Source organism: Mus caroli, chromosome 13 (assembly GCF_900094665.2).
Source record: "Mus caroli chromosome 13, CAROLI_EIJ_v1.1, whole genome shotgun sequence".
Taxonomy (NCBI): Eukaryota; Metazoa; Chordata; class Mammalia; order Rodentia; family Muridae; genus Mus; species Mus caroli.
This window is the reverse complement of record NC_034582.1, coordinates 71,900,252-71,919,617: the sequence shown is the minus strand read 5'-3', so window position 1 is coordinate 71,919,617 and position 19,366 is coordinate 71,900,252. Positions and strand designations below refer to the sequence as shown.

The following is a 19,366-nucleotide window of genomic DNA, read 5'->3' as shown; positions in this document are numbered from 1 at the left end:
AAAAAAAAAAACAATACTGGGGCTGGCGAGATGGCTAGTGGTTAAGAGTGCCGACTGCTCTTCCAAAGGTCCCGAGTTCAAATCCCAGGAACCACATGGTGGCTCACAACCATCTGTGATGAAATCTGCTGCCCTCTTTTGGAGTGTCTAAGGACAGCTACAATGTACTTACATATAATAAATAAATTATTTAAAAGAAAAAAGAATATTCTTCAGAGTACAGAGTATATTTGGTACTTAATATAGAGTTCAATAAGCAGTATGACAATAACTCAGTTAAACAAAATGTATTTGATACTTACTTATATAATTCGGTTAATGGTGATGTCAAAATTGCTAATGTTGTAAAGAGATTGTTGCAATGAGTATGAATTTTAAAAATTTTATGGTTGTTAAATTTATGAGGATTCAAAATTTCCTGTCCAGAAGTACAAATGGACCATAACATGTTCTCAGTGAATATTAAGATTGCCATGACATCAAGTCTATTGGAAAGAGAGAGAAAAATATATCATGTTAAATAAAATAGTAGTTTTGCTTGCAATATACTTCTAATCTGTGTGTCTTATAAGCTTATGTAAGAATGGAAAGATATGGCTGGATATTAGAGATATCTACATAGATACACCGAAACCAAGAAAGCCCAAAACACCACTGAATGCCTATGGATGGCCATGATGTTAGGGATGGCCCATAATGTCGTTACTTTTAAGAATGGCAAGAGCTGTAATGGTGTTCTAGCAATGATTAGAGTTTTGTTTGTTTTAATTTAATATTTTTATTTTTTAAGGACTTGCTGCATGAAAATAATTCCTGCACCTCCCCCCTGCTCCACTTTCTCCTTTGCTCCCTCTCAAATTTATGACTGATCAAATTGTTTAAAATATGATAATACTTTCATATTAACCTTTCAAATGTATTCTTATATTTTACACAGAAAAATTAGGAGCATTCATTCTAAACTGGCATAATCATCAAGCCAAATTCTCTATAGTACTATTATTTAATTAATTAAATATAATTATTTATTTCATGATCTAATTGTAAATTCAAATTTGATTTTAGAAATATCTCATAATGATGAGCCACATAACAGCCAAAAGCGATTTGTGGTTCATTAGAATGGGAAGGTATTCTTTCCTCTAAAAAGGAATTTTATATCTATTCTTCAAAGATCCATTGTTTTTTGAGTTCCATTTTATTTTTTAAACAGTTTAAGTCACTCAAACAGCCTGTGCAAATCCATGTTTATGAAACACAGTGGTGGGGCGCCTGAATGTCCTTCAAATCACAGTGTGCTTTACAGGAGCATGATTTTAGGAACTCAGTCCTTCCTAAAATAAAGACAAAAGGAAGTCTCTGGTGTTTGTGGGATCCTCCTAAAATATATCGGAAAATATTATTTCATACCTAAAGCCAGGTTTTAGTTGCATGAGACCAAATGTATATAAAACCAAGGCCGTCTTCCATGTAGCTCCCTGTCATTATTGTCACTGTCATTATTATTGCATTATATTCACTACCACAACACTAGAATTAAACTCTAATTCAGTCTTTTATTTAAAACCTAGTGTGTTTTGCTTCTCATTTTCTACAAATTCCCATTTTATTCAGTTGGCTTTCAGTAAAATAGAGAGGGGCAAAAGTGAAAATGAAGGGAAAGCCAGGAATATGTTTGTTGTTCTTTTTTTTTTTTTTTTTCGAGACAGGGTTTCTCTCTGTATCCCTCCATGTCCTGGAGTGGGCTTTGTAGACCAAGTTTACTTCAAACTCAGAGATCTGCCTGACTCTGCCTCCCAAGTGCTAGGATTAAACACTTGCACCACCATGGTGGGCAAATATAGGTTTAAAACAAAGTAGTTTTCTTAACAAAAATAGCTACTCCATTGGAAAAGTATAGCAACTAAGTAAAACAAAACAAAACAAAATGAAAATGCTAAAATGCCTTGGTTGCCTAGGAGCAGGAGTCAACTTCATATCTTCACTGTAGCTTAGTTACTGATTTCTCTGCTACAGGGCCTTAATTTGCTCTTATCTTATTGTGTACATTTGACCTAGTCACACATGGGAACATTTCCTACAAGCAAAGGGCTCGCATGCAACTGTAAGGCAAAGGAGCAGAGACTCACTCGGATCCAAGCTCTACTTTTCTACTTAAAACGTCCCAGATTTAAGAACGGATGCCCTCTCAGATATTAAAAATGCACTAAACACACAAGTTTTGTCTCGAGCATCAAAACCACATTCTGCTTACAAGTTGATGTCAAAAACAGTCTCCTTGAAGAGCAGCATGTTTCATTACCTTATCTGTGCAGTTCTCTTAGGACTGGGGTGGGCCCGAGCATATCTGGAGGCAAGTAGACCCACGGATTTCTCCAGCATCTCGGCTAGCATCTCCTGGGCCAGCTTAGGGGGCAGTATGGTCCAGAGATCATGATGCAGAGCCAAGCTGAAGTAATGCCACATCTGGATGGCGAAGGAGCATCTTTCCCCCTGGCAAAATCATCACACATTTAACAACAGTGTAACATCTTCCAAAATGTCAGTGTTCTCCTATAAACCTAATTAGTTCAGGCTGAAAGGAAATCATGGGAGAGTCTGCCATACTAGATGACCAAGAAAGATTTTAAACAAGATGTTAAACATCTTATTGACAAATGAACATATGTTTTATTTCAATTACGAATCACTTATTCTAGTGTAAATCCAGACCACAAGCATTTAACCTATTTTTGATCTACCTGATTCTGGTCAGCCTTCTAAAATTTACATTGTAGTCATTTAACAAGTTATGCAGATTATCTGAAATAAAAATCTGTTTAGATTATTTATGGAGGGGCATTTCTCTCAGACGATTAGCATTATTGAGTTAATTTTACAGTTCTTTCAGACTCCATATTCTCATGGAACGAGAGAAGAAAACAAATGTCTATTAAATCTTAGGCACATTCCCAAAGCCAAGTGTGGTGCTTAACTACTGAAGGGTACATCAGGCTGTTTGATTAATGGTGCTTTAATAATAGTTTATACTAGCAATTGATGAACAGTAATCTAATTTTTCATCATTTTGTAAAGTGTAGGCTCATATTATTTTCATTTAACATTTTTACATACTTCCAAGGTGTCAGACTCTCATTTTTTTCCCGATTCCTCCAGAGATCTTGTCCATGTGCTAACTTTTGCCTGGTCTCAGAAGGAAACCAAAAGTGGCCAGGCAAAGGGGGCAGACAATAAGGAGAAGATAGGGATTCCCAGCAAGCACAAATTAGTAATAAGCTCTTGGGGATATGTGACAATTGTTTGACCTCATCTCTTCAAACCAGATCAAAAGATTATCTGAAATATGGAGAACAGAATGGGTTCTTCAAATTTAATTTGATTATATTAATATATCAAAACATAAGGCATTAAAATGTCCTATTTCATACCTAAATATTTCTCTTTTACAATCTGCTGTATCCACTAGCATAGTTTTCAAATACATGTTATCCTGCCTGGTGAGATGGGAATTCTATTTCATCCCAGCTCTAGAGTGGCAGGGGAAGCAGGACTGATGTGAGCTTGAAGCCAGGCTAAGCTACTTAACAAGTTCCAGGCCACTCTGTGTTACAAAATAAACTCCTGTCTCATAACAAGCAAAAAGAGCCTGCTCTTCACCTAACCCCAAGTTACTAGCTTCTCATGCAGATATTTCGTCACATGGCATTATTTTGGCAGTTCACTGATTACTACAATATTGTACTCATTAATATAATAATGATTGGTTTTCAAACCATAATACAAAAATGAATGGAACTATTATTGTGTAGGAAACTTGGACTTGAAAGTATCAGAGTTAAGTTCAAACAGAAAGGGACTTTGAGTAGGTAGCTTCTGACTTCCTTTTTTTAGATGGGCTAAAAACTACTTAAAGAACAAGAAAGCAAAGCAAACAATTCTCCGCTTGCTTTGTGGTATGTAGTAGGAACTCTTGTCAAACTAAGAGGAGTCTTGAAGCTTGATTTACTCAGAGCTTCAGATGTAAATGAAAGGGACCCTTGAGCCCAGTTAATGCTGGAACTGGTGGTGAGGGATGTGCCTGAGTACCAGTATGATCAACAAGACTTGCCATGATTTTAAAATACAGAAAACCAGTTCCTTTCATAATTATCCTTTAGTAGAGAGATTTTTTTTTTCTGCTCAAAATGTACTATATGCTTTTGAGATTTTTGGAAAAACAAAAACACCCTTTGTTTTAACAATTCTTCCTAAATGAATACAATTTCAGTATGGGTGTATGAGTGGCAGGGGTTTCGTTAAGCTAAATATGACTCTTTTTTTTTTTTTACCTGTTTCCTTGATGTTGTCATTTCAAAAGTATTCTGTAGTAGACATCTGTTATTGTAAACCCATTATAATGTAAACAGATGTGAGCGTTTGCTTAGATTATATATCAGGAAACAAGCATCTGGGTTTTATTATGGAAGCCACTCAGCATTATCTCGGAACAGATAATTCTTTACTCTTTGATTATTGGAAAACACAAGTTACTAAATTTGAGCATAAGTCAACTATCCAGAAAGCTTAATTTTAAACATGCAGTCTCAATACCCACTGTACCATCTGAGCAAAACTTCAATGGAAAGGGCCTGGCTCTTTGGACCCTGCAGCCTGATGTGTTTAGATTATAGAAATGTGTGTGTCTAGTTTACTTGCTATCATATAACATGCACAAACATGACTCCCTGGGTTGTAGATTCTTTCTGTTTTCTCTACTTCACTGTGTATGTGGGCATTAGTTCCTCTGAGATCCCTGTCCAACGCTTCATTTCCAATCAGCAGTGCAACATCTCACTTTTTCTAATGTAGTCCTTTCCCACAAATCAGCTGACATGTGGCAGAGGAGGTAAAAAGGAGTCAAAAAGCAAGATGCAACCATGTCAGGTACACCACTTGTCAAAGCAGTTTAAAACTGGGGTTATTTCATGAACTATCTTATTTTTGGTAAATAGAAAACAGTATCACTTTATTTTCCCTCTACACACAGAGAACAACCATTAACTCTCAATTGAATTGTAACTACTGACCATGTAAGTATAAGGAAGCTCAAGTGGCATGTACTCACAGGGAAACAGGTTCTTTTTTTCTGTTGTTGAAGATAAAGCCTTGTCATAAGATCTAAGAGCTGTGTGTTTGCTACATGATAATTTTTTTTTTTTTTTTTGTAAATACTGGGTAACTCCAATAACAGGTTCTTAGCACATACACCACTTATTATTCACAGGGCACAACTGTTCTAGTCCTTGATTTGCATAAGAGGAAACAAATACCCTGAGTCTGTATCAAAATGATATCTATTCTTCACTGAAAACATACAAAATTGTTCATTAGTACCTGGACATATTGAAACAGTTTGAAACAGGATGGCTCCACTTTCTGTCTCAAGGCAAGTAGATTGTTCAGTGCTGCCAGGAGAAGGGAGACCAATACTTTGTTTCTTATCTCAGGCTGCCAGCTGTACTGTTGCCCCTTCATCTCTTACTCTGCTCACTGCTACCACTAATGCTTGAAGTATGCTGAGCTTGGAAAATGATGTATGGATGCTCTTGTAAAGGAAAAAGTACCTGAGGAGGGCTTTAAGGAGAGAAGAGACAGCCTGAGGAGAACAGGAATGTCTTTAAGAGTTTCTCATTAGAGGCTGCTCTGTTTTAACAGCACCTATGATGTTTCAGTCACAAACACTCCCTGCGCTGGGGAACGGAAAGAGTGATTGCTGAGAAAAGCCCATTCTCTTTTTCTAAATACTCCACAGTGGCTCAGATGATCAAGGAAAATGAAGATCATAAGATGTCATCCAGAAGAAAGGGTGGGATGGAAAAGCTAAGAAAGACAAGGTGGTCATTGAAACTCTTAAACCTCAAAAAATGTTAAAGATACATACATATTTGACCCTTGCATGGAATTAATTTTAAATATTTTATCACTTGGTAGATGTTTGGATATCAAAACAAGCTGAATGAAAATAGTGAAATACAAAATGGTAAGATGCATCTTAAATGTACTCTTAAGAATTTGAAGTAAAAAATAAGCTTAAATGTAAGGCTACTTAATAATAAACATTTAATAAACAGGACGGAAATACACACCAAGGAAAGGTGCAAGGACATGTATAACTGGTAGCTTTGGGAAAACACAAAGGATCCAGCCAGCTCTTGTTATCTCTGAGTTGTCATTGAATCTCATTTTACCCTGGTTCAGACAGTGCTGCAATCCTGCAACTCAAATTAAGTTATTTTTACTTTTAAGCAGAAGGGGAGTTCTGATGTCTAATTTATTTCAGGTTTCTAAAGAGAATGTTTTTCCTAAGTACAAATTCAATATTTAAAAAATATTATCCTAACAGACTTCATGTTTTAGCAATACGGAGCTCATGCTTCTAATTAGCTAGAAAGCAGGTAGGCAGTAAAATATGTTTGTGTAAAAAGGACGAACAGTAAACTTCACACCTCATAAAAAGCTTTGTAGTCATCCCAGTGGTGGCTCTCAGCATCCTGTAAAATGCTCATAGCACAAACTCTGGCGCAGTAGTCCGTAACCTGAAACTGGACAGTGTTGATGAATTCCTGATAGCGCTGGACAGGCACCAGGAATATGGGTCTGTTCAGAGGGAATGATCAAAGAGACAGAGATTTAAGGTCTGTGCAGTAGGAGGTAACAACCCCCAGAACTAAGAATGGTTTTCATTATTAGATATCAATCATTCATTTCCCCCCAAAGCTGAAGGCTGTATCCACATTCACTTTCCAAAAAAAAAAAAAAAAAAAAAAAGTGGGTGGGGGGAGCCTTTCTTTGTTTTGCAAGTCCTTTGAAATGTACATCTGCTGTTCTACAAATATGCACTTCAACTGGAGACAAACTGTATTGTCAATAGATCATTCAAAACTTAAAGTATTCTTTGTAAGCCTATTATTAGAGATTAGTGCATTATTTAGGCATTAGGTTATCATTACTGGAGAACAACATACACTTGTCAGAATGAACTATTCTAAAGCTATCACATCTCATACACACTCTCTTTATTTTTTAAAAATTGTAATTTTGTAGATGTCAATTATCTTATAAACTGTTTTAGAATAGTCTACTGAAATGAAACAGTTTCTGCCATATTTTGTTTATAAATTCAAGTATGAATCACAACATCTGATGACTTATGAGAATTAAAGAAATAACATAACTGTATCCTACAGTGAGCCAAATTTATTTCACTTTTATCTTCAGCTATTTATATCATTCTTCTGTCTTTCATAACTTAAGAGACTATGAAGGCTGAATAAAGAATATAGAATAGATTCTTAGATTCCACTGGACTAGCAAGTCCACATGTTTATTTCAAGAAGCTATGGTAGGATTTACAAAATTCATGTGTAACCAAAACGACTACTTGATAGCACCCATGGCAATTTTTATCTCTATACAGAAAACATATTGTATTTTTAGACTACTAGTGCATGAGAATTAAGATTGGCAGATGCTTCCTCTTCAAATATTATGGATAGTTTATTACTAAATAGATGTCCTGCAATATGTTTACACTAGGCACAATGATGGATTGAAATGCATTTATTCACTCTGGCAGTTACCACCAGCCTGTTGGATTGGAAGCAGAAGCAAGAAGTGACTATTTCACAAATGGTTATATGCAGGACAGAAATAAGTTTGATCTTCCTTTCCTATGTGGTCAGTTTAACGTACAATAGGAAAAGGACAGGGTAAAATTTCAGTCTTGGCCTGAAACCATGCAGAACACTGTGTGCTCTTTTGTGCATGTCTCTAGTAGAGATCGCCTTTGTTAGTATCCACACATTTGTTTGATATGACCCATATTTGACCTTTTAAACATTTACTAATAGAGAAAGATGAAAAGAATCCACCATTATTATATGCTCCTCAGTGATTATTGTCAACATGTCAACTCTGTGAAGTCTGAAGAGTGTGTGTTTCTTAGAGCATGAGCATCAGCTTCATTTAAGGACACTCACTTCTTCGTTGTCTCTTTCATCAGATTATCATAGTGAGTGAACCGCTGAGAGACATATGCTGCTGAGGACAGGATGATGTGCAGGTTCCTCAGTGGTGCTCGGGAAGGAACCTCCTTTCCTCTCTCCTGCAGTCTTTCCAGGACAGCTGTTGCCACTTTACCGCATGCCTCTAGCATGTTCTCTCTAATTTCCTGAGGAGAATCATCTCGGCCTGCCAGGGCCAGTGGAAGCATTGTATCAAGCTTTTCCATGATGTCAGAACAAAACTAGGGAGAAATAAACGTGGCACAGAGTTATTTGTATTCTGACAGCACCGTGTAATTTATATACAATGGAGCCAAATTCTTAAATAATGAATTTGGCATCAAACATAAATATAACGACACAACTTTCTAACAATAATTTTTTTTTCAGTTGTAGAAAGTTAAATGTTTCTTGTCAAATAAGGAAATAGCAAAATGATGTCTCTTTATGTATAACCTTCAAGCCTTATGCTCACCAGACATAGATTATGAAATACTCATAGCCAGCTTTACATGACAATACTTTTATGCATAATCAACAGAACTAAAAATAATATGTACCTTGGATATTAATTTTACATTACTTTTGAATTTCATCTAATTTTCTTCTAAAAAATTTCCACATATAAACATATTTTACTAAATAATACATAGACTATCAGTTTGGCCTAAAATAGTTTAGAAACAACAGGAAAGATCTCATGTAATCGGGTTGGTTTTTTTATTGGATATTTTCTTTATATTTCAAATGTTATACCCTTTCCTGGTTTCCACTCTGAAAATCCCCTTCCCCTAGCCCCTTTCTCCCTCCCCCTGCTCACCAAACCACCCACTCCCGCTTCCAGGCCCTGGCATTCCCCTGGGCCATAGAGCCTTCACAGGACCAAGGGCCTCTCCTCTCATTGATGCCTGACCAGGCCATCCTCTGCTACATATGTAGCTAGGGCCACGAGTCCCACGATGTGTACTCTTTGGTTGGTTATTTAGTCCCTGGGCATTGTAGGGGGTACTGGTTACTTCATAATGTTGTCCCAGACACTATTGTGGATGCCAATAAGTGTTTGCTGACAGGAGCCTAATATAGCTCTCTTGGGAGTCTCTGCCAGTGCCTGACAAATACAGAAGTGGATGCTCACAGCCATCCATTGGACTGAGCACAAGGTCCTCAATGAAGGATCTAGATATAAAACCCAAGGAGCTGAAGGGGTTTGCAGCCCCATAGGAGGAACAACAATATGTAATCTATTCTTATGGCTAAGGAGCCAGCATATTTCAGAAGTGTTTGGTCTGTTTTTGCTATTTAATATGTATCTGGTCTCTTTGATGGGAGAGGGGCTGATGGCAATATTGTGCCTCTAGTCAGGAGGACTCCCCAGAAGGGTTATAGAGCCTCAGGGTGACAAAAACCCACCACTGACTGCTGAGTTTACAGTGGTTTACTGCAGAATATATGTACTGAATTATTTTACATGTTCTCAGCAGGTTCTGTTGCCTTTCAAAACAGACTAAGATAGTCACTCAGGTGGAAAGATATTTTATTAGATATTCTCTTTATTTACATTTCAAATGGTATCCCCTTTCCTGGTTTCCCCTCTAAAAGCCCCCTATCCCCTACCCACTCCCCCTGCTCACTAACTGACCAATTTCTACTTCCTGGTTCTGGCATTCCTGTACCCTGGGGCATCAAGCCTTCACAGGACCAAGGGCCCCTCCTCCCATTGATGACCAACAAGGCTAACCTCTGCTACATATGCAGCTGGAGCTATGGGTCCCTCCATGTGTACTCTTTGTTTGGTGGTTTAGTCCCTGGGAACTCTGGGGGGTACTGGTTAGTTCATATTGTTGTTCTTCCTATGGGGCTGCAAATCCTTCAGGTCCTTAGGTACTTTCTCTGGCACCTTCATTGTGGACCCTGTGCTTAGTCCAATGATTGGCTGAGAGCATCCACCTTTGTATTTGTCAGGCACTGTTAGAGCCTCTCAGGAGACAGCTATACCAGGCTCCTGTCAGCAAGCACTTTTTGGCATCCAGAATAGTGTCTGGGTTTGGTGACTGTATATGAGATGGATCCTTAAGTGGGGTAGTCTATACTTTCCACATAGGTTGCTTTTACAATTCCTTCCAAAAAGGAAGAGAATAACTATGATGTAATGCCTTAGTAAGTGGCAATGGTTTGAAGAGATCTCATCTGATACTTGCCTTGGCGACTCTCTTTGGTTGCTCCTCCCCTGGAAATATGTGACCTTCTGGCCAAAGTTGTGGGACATTTACAAGGTTTATAGTGTAGCTCACAGATGAGGACCTTTCAGTTTGTTCCTGTTGGAGAACTTTGGTGGAAAACCCTTCAATGGCTGCAGATATGCAGTGTGCTATGGCAAGAGGTACTTCTTTAAATGCATTTCTCCAGCCAAACTCTAGTAAAGTAGTCTGGAATATAAACATATATGAAATTATTCATCTAACACAGGAGCAGGTTTTTTAGTAGTTATAGATATAAAATTAGTACTTTCATTCAACATATTGAAAACAGGTATCCTCTGATATTCTCCTAAAAACATTCTTACAATCTGAAGAATATAAGCTTGTGAATGAAGCCATATTCAAAAACATGTGCATTCTTCACACAGAGCAATATACGGACATTTCACTTTAATTCCTCTGTGGATTTAATCAAAAACTCATTTCAAAATTTAATCTTTTAAGTACAGTTCAATAAAACTATCTTTAACAAGAGCGGAAAGCTCCAGCTCCAGCCTATCACATAAAACAATCTTTAAATTCAATACATTTAATAAACTCTAGATTAGATTTTTGTTGCCATTTTTTTCAGTTTACTGTTAACAAGAATTGCAATGTAAGTTAGCACTTAATATTCAATCTTTGATTTCTTTTTTAATCTCTGGATTCTAGATAAACTATAAAGGAAAACAGCAATAAAATACATTTCTCAGAGAAAAAACACATTGCACCTTTCTAGGTTTTAACTTGCTTAGAATTTTATTGATTCCCTCCATCCACAAAGGGCTAGGCACTAATAGTTTTGTCCTAACCAATGAGGACATGAAGTGGTTTGCATTGCCTAGTATGTGGAAAGACCATCACTAGCTCCATAATCACTCTTCTTTAGGCGTTTCACAGTATATCTTTATTTTATAGTCCATTTTCATATGCAGATCCTTTACGTGGTATTTCTTTTCTTCATTTTACTTTATTTTATATTTTACAGTTTCTATCAAATATAATTTGATCATATTTTTTCTACCCTACCTGGAGACCTGTGTCCTAATTGGCTTTCATTACTGTGATAATGTACTATGAGCAAATGCAGCTTAGAGATGGAAAGGTTTATTTGGCTTACACATACCAATCATAGTTAATCATTGCAGAAAGTCTGAGCAAGAACCTGGAGACAAGAACATAAGCAGAAACCATGAAGGGGTGTTTCTTATTGTCTTGCTCTCCAAAGCTTGATCAGCTCAGCTCTGTTCAATCTAGGAAAAGAGTTGGAACTGCCCACAATGGGATGGGTTCTCCAGCATCCATCATGAACCAAGAAAATACCTCTCAGTCTCATCTACAGGTTCATCTGATGAAAGCAGTCCTTCAGTTCACAGAATACCTTAGCTTGTGTCAAGATGACAAAAACAAATTGTTACACTTGGTTCAATTTTGTTTTAAATCATGTGGAAATATATCTGTGAATGCAAATGTCTTCCAAACCCTCTAATGCACTCTAAAGTTCTATAGCTATGCATAGTGAGCAGATTAAATCTATGCTTAAAAATCAAGCTCTGTTTTAGCACACCTTGTTTGTAGTAATTTGTCATCTACTCCAGCTACAGGAGATTATGGGCTCAGGACTGAATAAATGGCTCAGCAGTTGGCAGTGCTTGAATGCTCTTGCAGAGGACTAGAGTTCTGTTCCCAACACATGTCAGGTGACTCCAAAGCTCATTTAACTCCAGTCCCATCAATCTAGTGCCTTGCTTTCTGGCCTTCTCTGGCACCTGCACACATTTATACATAAAACTCCCATACTCACATACATACATAATGAAACGAATAAAAATAATTTTAAGTTAGATCCTGTGCCCTATCTCCCTTATAGAATTTTTGTTTTTCTTTATATTAGAGATTTTAGTTGAACTAGATGGTTTCTATGGTCCCTTTCAGTCTAAGAGTGCTGAGGTCACGCCTTGGGAGATGGTAAATGGCCTTGCTGTGCAAACCTGAGGACCTCAACTTGATTCCCGAAGCCCATGGTCCAAGGAAAGAACAGATTCCTGAACATTGTCCTCTGACCTCCACCATAAATCTGGCATGTATACACCTTCATTTGCACTGACATGCATGAACATGCACACATACAATGAGTGATAATCAACCTATGAACTACAGAGATCAAAATCATTAGCCTAATTTGTTATATGTACATCCAATCCAACAATTTTTTTTTTTTGCTTGAAAGTAACTCTTTTAGTGCTTCAAAGTAACATTATGTGGTTGATTTTCCTCTCTTCACCTTTCCAGTTCTCAGTAATTTTCACATTAGTGACCTTTGAGTTAGAGTTGGTGGATCCTGATGCCTGATTGGATTGGACGAGCCTTGCTGATTCAGGCAAGCATTTTCTCTAGACTCCATTTTGTCAGCCTGGTGGTGTTGTGGGAGTATTTTGTCTTGAAGGTTATCACCTAGAAGACACACGCATTTCTGTCCATCATGTTGGACTCATATTCTATGGAGAGGTATGCTTTGGAGTACTACAGACAAGAAGTATTTTCATATTTCAGACAGTACTAGTTTAGACAGTGTTGAAACCTTCCATTCAGTCCATTGCCCTTTATGCCGAATATGCTTCATGGCCCAGTATATTTGTTTTTAAACACTGGGTAAAGTTTTCTTGGTAAACATAGGAGGTAAATGGAATACTTTTGACATATCTCAGGAATTTCATTTGTTGATATAGATTTTTTTTATTAATCCAAAGTTTTAAGATTTAGCCACCAGTCTTAATTTGTCAATATCCACATATCTAAGTAATTAGATTTTTGCATGCGTGGTGCTAGCTCTTGAACCCAAGGCTTCATGTATGCTAGACAGGCATAATTTTGTTTTCAAAAAGACAATGGGAAGATAATTTGTTATCAGTCCTGTAAGTTTAAAAATTACACCCTTGAAGCTCATTACTTAGAAAAACAGGCTGATTCAAGTAACTCTTCTACAAAGAATTAGAAATAATAAAATAATAATTAAAAACTGTGTGCGAATAAAACCTAGCAGTCCCTTTTGAAAAACACTTGATTCTTTTAGATATGGAGTAGTCTTACTACCAGCATGTTGTTCTTTTTGAGCCATAGCAAATCTCATTGGATTAATTTGCCTCAGTTTAAAGTCTATGATTGCTATATATTTTTTTAATTAAATTACTTAAAATTTATGTTTTAAAATGCTGAAATTTTTGAAACAGAAAAACGTTGGTAAGCCAAGTCTCTTCAGAATTGTACAGGTGCTTCTACAAAGTTAGAAAATATAATTAAACCAAAGGAAGCACTTCACATCCTGTGTACAACAATAACAACAGCATTCATTCACCTGGTAGCTCAAAAGGAGTTTCACAAGCTTTTATGGAACAAGGTCTTACTGGGAAAATCACAATGCAGATTCATGTTGCCTTCAAACTTGCAGAGATCTGTCCTTTTCTGACTCTTATATGTTGTGATTAAAGGCATGTGCTGTCATGCCTGGCCCAGTTTCAGAGGTTTTAAAAACTGGCCTTCCACTTCAGTTTGTTACTCTCTCTGTGGTAATAGGTGAAGGGGATTCATAGTCAGCTATTGGATGGATCACAGGGCCCCCAATGGAGGAGCTAGAGAAAGTACCCAAGGAGCTAAAGGGATCTGCAGTCCTATAGGTGGAACAACAATATGAACTAACCAGTACCCCCTCCACACACACAGCGGAGGTTGTGTCTCTAGCTGCATATGAATCAGAAGATGGCCTAGTTGGCTAACAGTGGAAAGAGAGGCCCATTGGTCGTGCAAACTTTATATGCCTCGGTACAGGGGAACACCAGGGCCAAGAAGTGGAAGTGGGTGGGTGGGGGAGCTTGTGGGGGACTTTGGGGATAGCATTCGAAATGGAAATGAAATAAATACCCAATAAAAAATAAAATAAATAAATAAAAATAAATAAAAGTTGAACTTATTTAAAAAAAAAAAAAGACAGAGTCTAGCTACACCCTGAGGACACCTTCTCAGCCAATGGATCTGGCAAGAGCATGTGCACGGTGGGAAAAAAATTAAAAGATACACATATGCGCCAAATCTCTATAATGAGCACACAGAGAAAAGGGGAAAGGAAGATTCTGATGGCACTGGGACTCTGGACTCCAGTCTTGTCTTCAAACTTCCATGATGCTGCACACATAGCTTTTCTTCTCCGTTCTTCTTTAGCAGTACACCTGCTTTCCTGCATTTTCACAACCCAATGTAAACATACCAAGGACAAGCTCGGAGTCTGACAAGCTGCCACTGGTGATCCACACTGCTCTAATAAATACTCCAATACCTTAAACATCCCAAGAAGGTCAAAACTGCAATGGACTTGTACACACACACTTTCTAAAGGGTTACCTCTCTTTCTCAGAAATAAATTCTACTACAGAGGGATGGGTTATATATATCCCAACAAACAAGCCTAGGGTCAGAACTGATGGGCAAAGTCCCTTGGGGCTGGGGTGGGGACCGCCTAGAATCCCCTTCACCTATTACCACAGAGAGAGTAACAAAATTTTTAAATATTTTTTACAACTATAGAAAATAATAAGTGTGGTTTATATATAGCTCATGAGTCTACAACTCCGTAGTCAAAAAAAGATCTTATTTTAATATCGTTAAAATGTAACTAAACTTTCCTGTCTAAATATTATTTGATCCTTTATCAACATACAGGAGAAAGCAATCTCTCAATTAAATTTGAGTACAATTAGCCAATAACTTAATCTCTTTGCTTATATGTGAAGGTAGGAGGACACCTTTTAGGAATCTGTTCTTTCCTTCTACCTGGGATGCAGGTGTCAAACTTAGGTCATTATAGATGGAAAAATTACAGCCTGCGACATAAAAGTAACTCGTTGGGACATATTTATGATAAAATGTTAAAGGAAACTACCTCTATAAAAATAAAAAGAAACAAAGACCTTAGTTTTTTTTTCTTGCTTCTTTCTCTATTGAAGCACAAATATTCATTAAAATCTCTCGTACATTTAAAGAACATGTTTGGTAAAATTTGCAACTGATTCCTGTGGCTAGAGTCATTTTCTCCACCTTTTCCTCTGCTTGTGCAGAGGGCTTTGTTTTCCTGAGATAACTGATATCTGACTGTAATCTGCTCCTCCACATAAATTCCCCCTCTACATATGAGAAACAAAGACATAAATCACTGTTCTTACAAAGAAAACTGAAAACCTCTACACAGTGAAACCATCTTCTAAAAGTCTATTTGCTCTCATGAGAGATTGCTTATTTCTTCTCTTCCCATCTGATATTTGGTATCACACATATTCCACTTAAAGTAAAAGAACATTTGTTAGTTAATCTAAGAAAAGAAATAGGAACTGAGTGTCTTTCTCTTCCATGCACAACAGTTAGGAATTGCTAAATCTTATCTTCTATTACCTAATGCTAGATTCATGCTGAGTTTATTGATGCTCTGTTGTTGAAGCTTTCTGAGACAGGGAACTGTTATAAACTACACAGGCGACGCTGGTCTTTTAAAACATTTATAAGGTTTCTTACTAACCTTTAAGTGAGAAAGCAGAAACCACTCAAAAATTTTCAAAAGGAAGTTATTTCTTGATAACTGCTATGGTAATATGTTATATCAGTGGTTCTCAACCTGTGGGTTGGTACCCTTTTGGGGTTCCATATCAGATATTTACAGTAAAATTCTTAACAGTATCACAATTACAGTAATGAAGTAGCCACAAAATAATTTTATGGTTGTAGTCACTGTAACATGAGGAGGTTTATGAGAGGGTTGCAGCAGTACGAAGGACTACTGCTCTATGGGCATATGTTTGCACACATGCTCCCAAAAGGTGCTTTGGGGAAGCTGTGGAAATGTTAGAAAGTGGGGACAGTAGGACCAAGTAGGTCACTGAGGAACATGCTTTCCGGTTGTACTGATTTTGGATGCTTCCTGTCCCAGTCTCTGTTTCCAGTTTGTCACAATGATATGAGCAGCCACCTCAGCCTCCGGCTGACATGGACTGAGCTGCTTCTGATGACATGCTCCTCTTACGGCCATGACAGGATGAAATCTGAAACCATAAAACAAGCACATTCTTCCTTCCTTGATTAAGTTCTTCTGACAGGTATTTTTTTTTTTACAGTGATGCAAAGATAACTAACAGCAACTTAGGTGAAGGAATACTGGCGTGGCTAAGGAGAAACTGTGAAGCACAACTTAGCAGGGAATCAGAATCACTCCTAGGACTGCAAAAGCAAAGAAAAGGTATTGTGCTTTAAGAAATCAAGCCTGTCATCAGAAGCCAAAGTAAGACACAGCTGCGAAGTGGGACTGTAGTTGCACGCAGAATGTGGTGTACCATAGTGCAACACCAAGAGTCACAACACTGCCAGGGGCTCACACAGGTGAGGGGCAGGAAATTACGATTTTCTCCTGAAACTTCTGCATTCCAATATTTTATCAATACTTTTAATCATACAGACATTACTACAATCCAGAAAGCAAGACAGCCTGGTAGACATGATTATCTCTTTTCAATAATTAACTGTGGTTTACATGATCAACATACAGGTCCTGAGCCAAAGCAGGAACAAAAATTTCTTGAGTCCTGTTTTTATAGCGTTCTATGAACTAGACCGTGCAAGAGAACAATGGCCCAGCTTTGCTTTTGCAGAGAGTGCTTTTAGTTTGTTAGTTTGTAGCAGTTGCACACATTAATGGACTATGTCATGAGATCCTCACAGCCTTACCCACGGTGTTTGAACCATGTCCACTGTCCCTCATCCTCTCTTTTCCCCCTCACTTCACTCACTAGGCTTGTCTAGTCTAGAATCTACACTTTGAGAGAAAATATCTATTTGTCTTTCTGAGTCTTGCTTACTCATTTGATATGATAATCTCATTCCATACAATCAGAGTAAACAAACAAAGATCAGGTCAGACGTCATATCCTTTCTGTCCACCGTCTTCATTTTCTTATATTTCACCAACTATATATCTACAATGCATATGCATACTTTTGTTTTATGAGTGAATAAATATATTGTATATCTACCACATTGTTTTGATCCACCCATCCAACTGATAGATGCCTAAGATGACTTGGCTATTGTTAATGGAGACAGAATGAAAGTGAGTAAGTAGCTCGTTCTTCTCTCTGTCTCTGTCTGTCTCTGTCTCTGTCTCTCTCTGTGTGTGTGTGTGTGTGTGTGTGTGTGTGTGTATGTGTGTGTGTGATGACTTAGACTCCTCCCTGTGTATACCACAGAGTGGCACAAGACGTTCATGTGGACACATTTATCTTTTGACTTTTGGAGGCAACTCCACACTGATCTTTATTGTGGCTGACAAACTAACATTCCCAGCAACAGTGTATAAGGATTATTTTCCCAACATCCTTATCAGCATCTGTTGTTTAGTTACTTGAAAATAATACTTCTGGATTTTGGCCTAAAACACCTGAGGAAATTTCAATTAAGATTATTTTGAGGAAAAGAGCAAACATGGATACTCTGATTCACAATAGACCCACAGAAACATAATCATATTATATGTAAATAAAATGTCTCACCTCTTTTACTGGTAATAATGCCTCTGGTGCTGTATTGTTTTCGTTTGCTATAAGCTTCTCTACCATGACTTCCCTCTTAGATTTCTCCAATATTCCTAAGGAAAGAGAAGGAAACAAATACAAAGGCAATAATTAAAACAAAAGAAAGAAAAAAAGAAAGAAAGAAAGAAAGAAAGAAAGAAAGAAAGAAAGAAAGAAAGAAAGAAAGAGACAGAGAGAGAAGGAAAGAGAGAGAAAGAAAAACAGGGTGGTAGAGACAGCTAAGTCATTAACAACACTTAGTACTTTTTCTGAAGAGCCAGGTTCTGTTCTCAGCACCTACTTCAGGCTTTTCAAAACTGCCTCTAACTACAGTTCCAGTGATGTGATGCTCTCTCTAGTCATTGTTCTGCATGCATTCCTGGCACTACACACATGTGATGCACAAACATATATTCTAGCATACACACATACATATGAAACAAATAAATCTCATTTAAAAAGAACCACGTATTTTAGCCATGATTCACACATTAATTATATAGAAAAGTACATACGCAGTAGATATATACATATAAGAATACACATATGTGGATACATAGGAAATATAATCAGTAAGATGTACGTTGGTGGCAGGCATATACAAGATACAGATTCTTTTCAATATACAACTTAATGAAATATAGATGCTAATTATATCACTACTTGGCACACATGCATATAAATCTACACAAATATAGATCCTTTGTCTCAGTGTAGCTGTTCCAGATTCAGTGGCTGTCTCGAACAAATAATCTGGGGGGCCTGCAAGATGGTAAAGCAAATAAAGACCAATGCCTGATGACCAAAGTTTGGTCCCCATGACCTTACATCACAGAGGGAGTAAACTCCTGAAACTGTCCCTTATATCCTAGCTCATGTGTCCCGTGGCTCGCACACGCCCATACACACAGAGAAACACACAGAGAGACACAATAAATGTAACACAAATGCAAAAATTAAATAAGTTGGAGAGAAACTGAGACACCCAATGTTGATTTGTAGCTCTACCTGCACGTAAAAAGATGCTCATGTATCTGCACACATGTACATACACAGAAATGCAAACCTAAACCATCATCATCAACATCATCGTTAAAAAACAAAATGCAAAGAGAAATAACCGTGTATCAGGAGAAAAGGCATGTTCTTAGTAGTTACAATGGTTAATTAAAAAACACAAACACTGAGAAATGGAACTATTTGTACAATGTTCCATTTTATGATGAAGAAACTCACTCCCGTGGTGGGAGAGAGAAGAGACCTTCAATATGTAGTAAATAAACAAAAGAAGAATCGTTCCACTTTAACATCATGATTGCACTAATCATATTTTGACTAAATGAATAATTTAGAACTAAAAGCTATGTGTGGCTTAGAGTTAGCATAGGATAATAAATTACATACTATAATCCTACATTTCTTTAGCCTTTAAGAGATTTTAACAATTAGATTTTCTGTATTTTCTTTTTTTTTGTTTTTTTTT

General features: G+C 37.3%; 1 protein-coding gene across 7 annotated transcripts in view; it reads right to left on the bottom strand.

Annotated features, from left to right (window-relative positions):
* Kiaa0825 (KIAA0825 ortholog) overlaps positions 1-19,366 on the bottom strand; it is a 422,676-nt gene that overhangs the window by 287,399 nt on the left and 115,911 nt on the right. For all 7 annotated transcript variants that reach the window (XM_021180151.2, XM_029468200.1, XM_029468196.1 and 4 more), the window contains 6 exons: positions 17,863-17,957; positions 10,241-10,468; positions 8,019-8,284; positions 6,486-6,636; positions 2,303-2,493; positions 303-485 (listed from right to left, as the gene is read on the bottom strand). In XM_021180151.2, the coding sequence (XP_021035810.2) occupies positions 303-485; positions 2,303-2,493; positions 6,486-6,636; positions 8,019-8,284; positions 10,241-10,468; positions 17,863-17,957 (1,114 nt within the window). The remainder of the gene's footprint in view (positions 1-302; positions 486-2,302; positions 2,494-6,485; positions 6,637-8,018; positions 8,285-10,240; positions 10,469-17,862; positions 17,958-19,366) is intronic.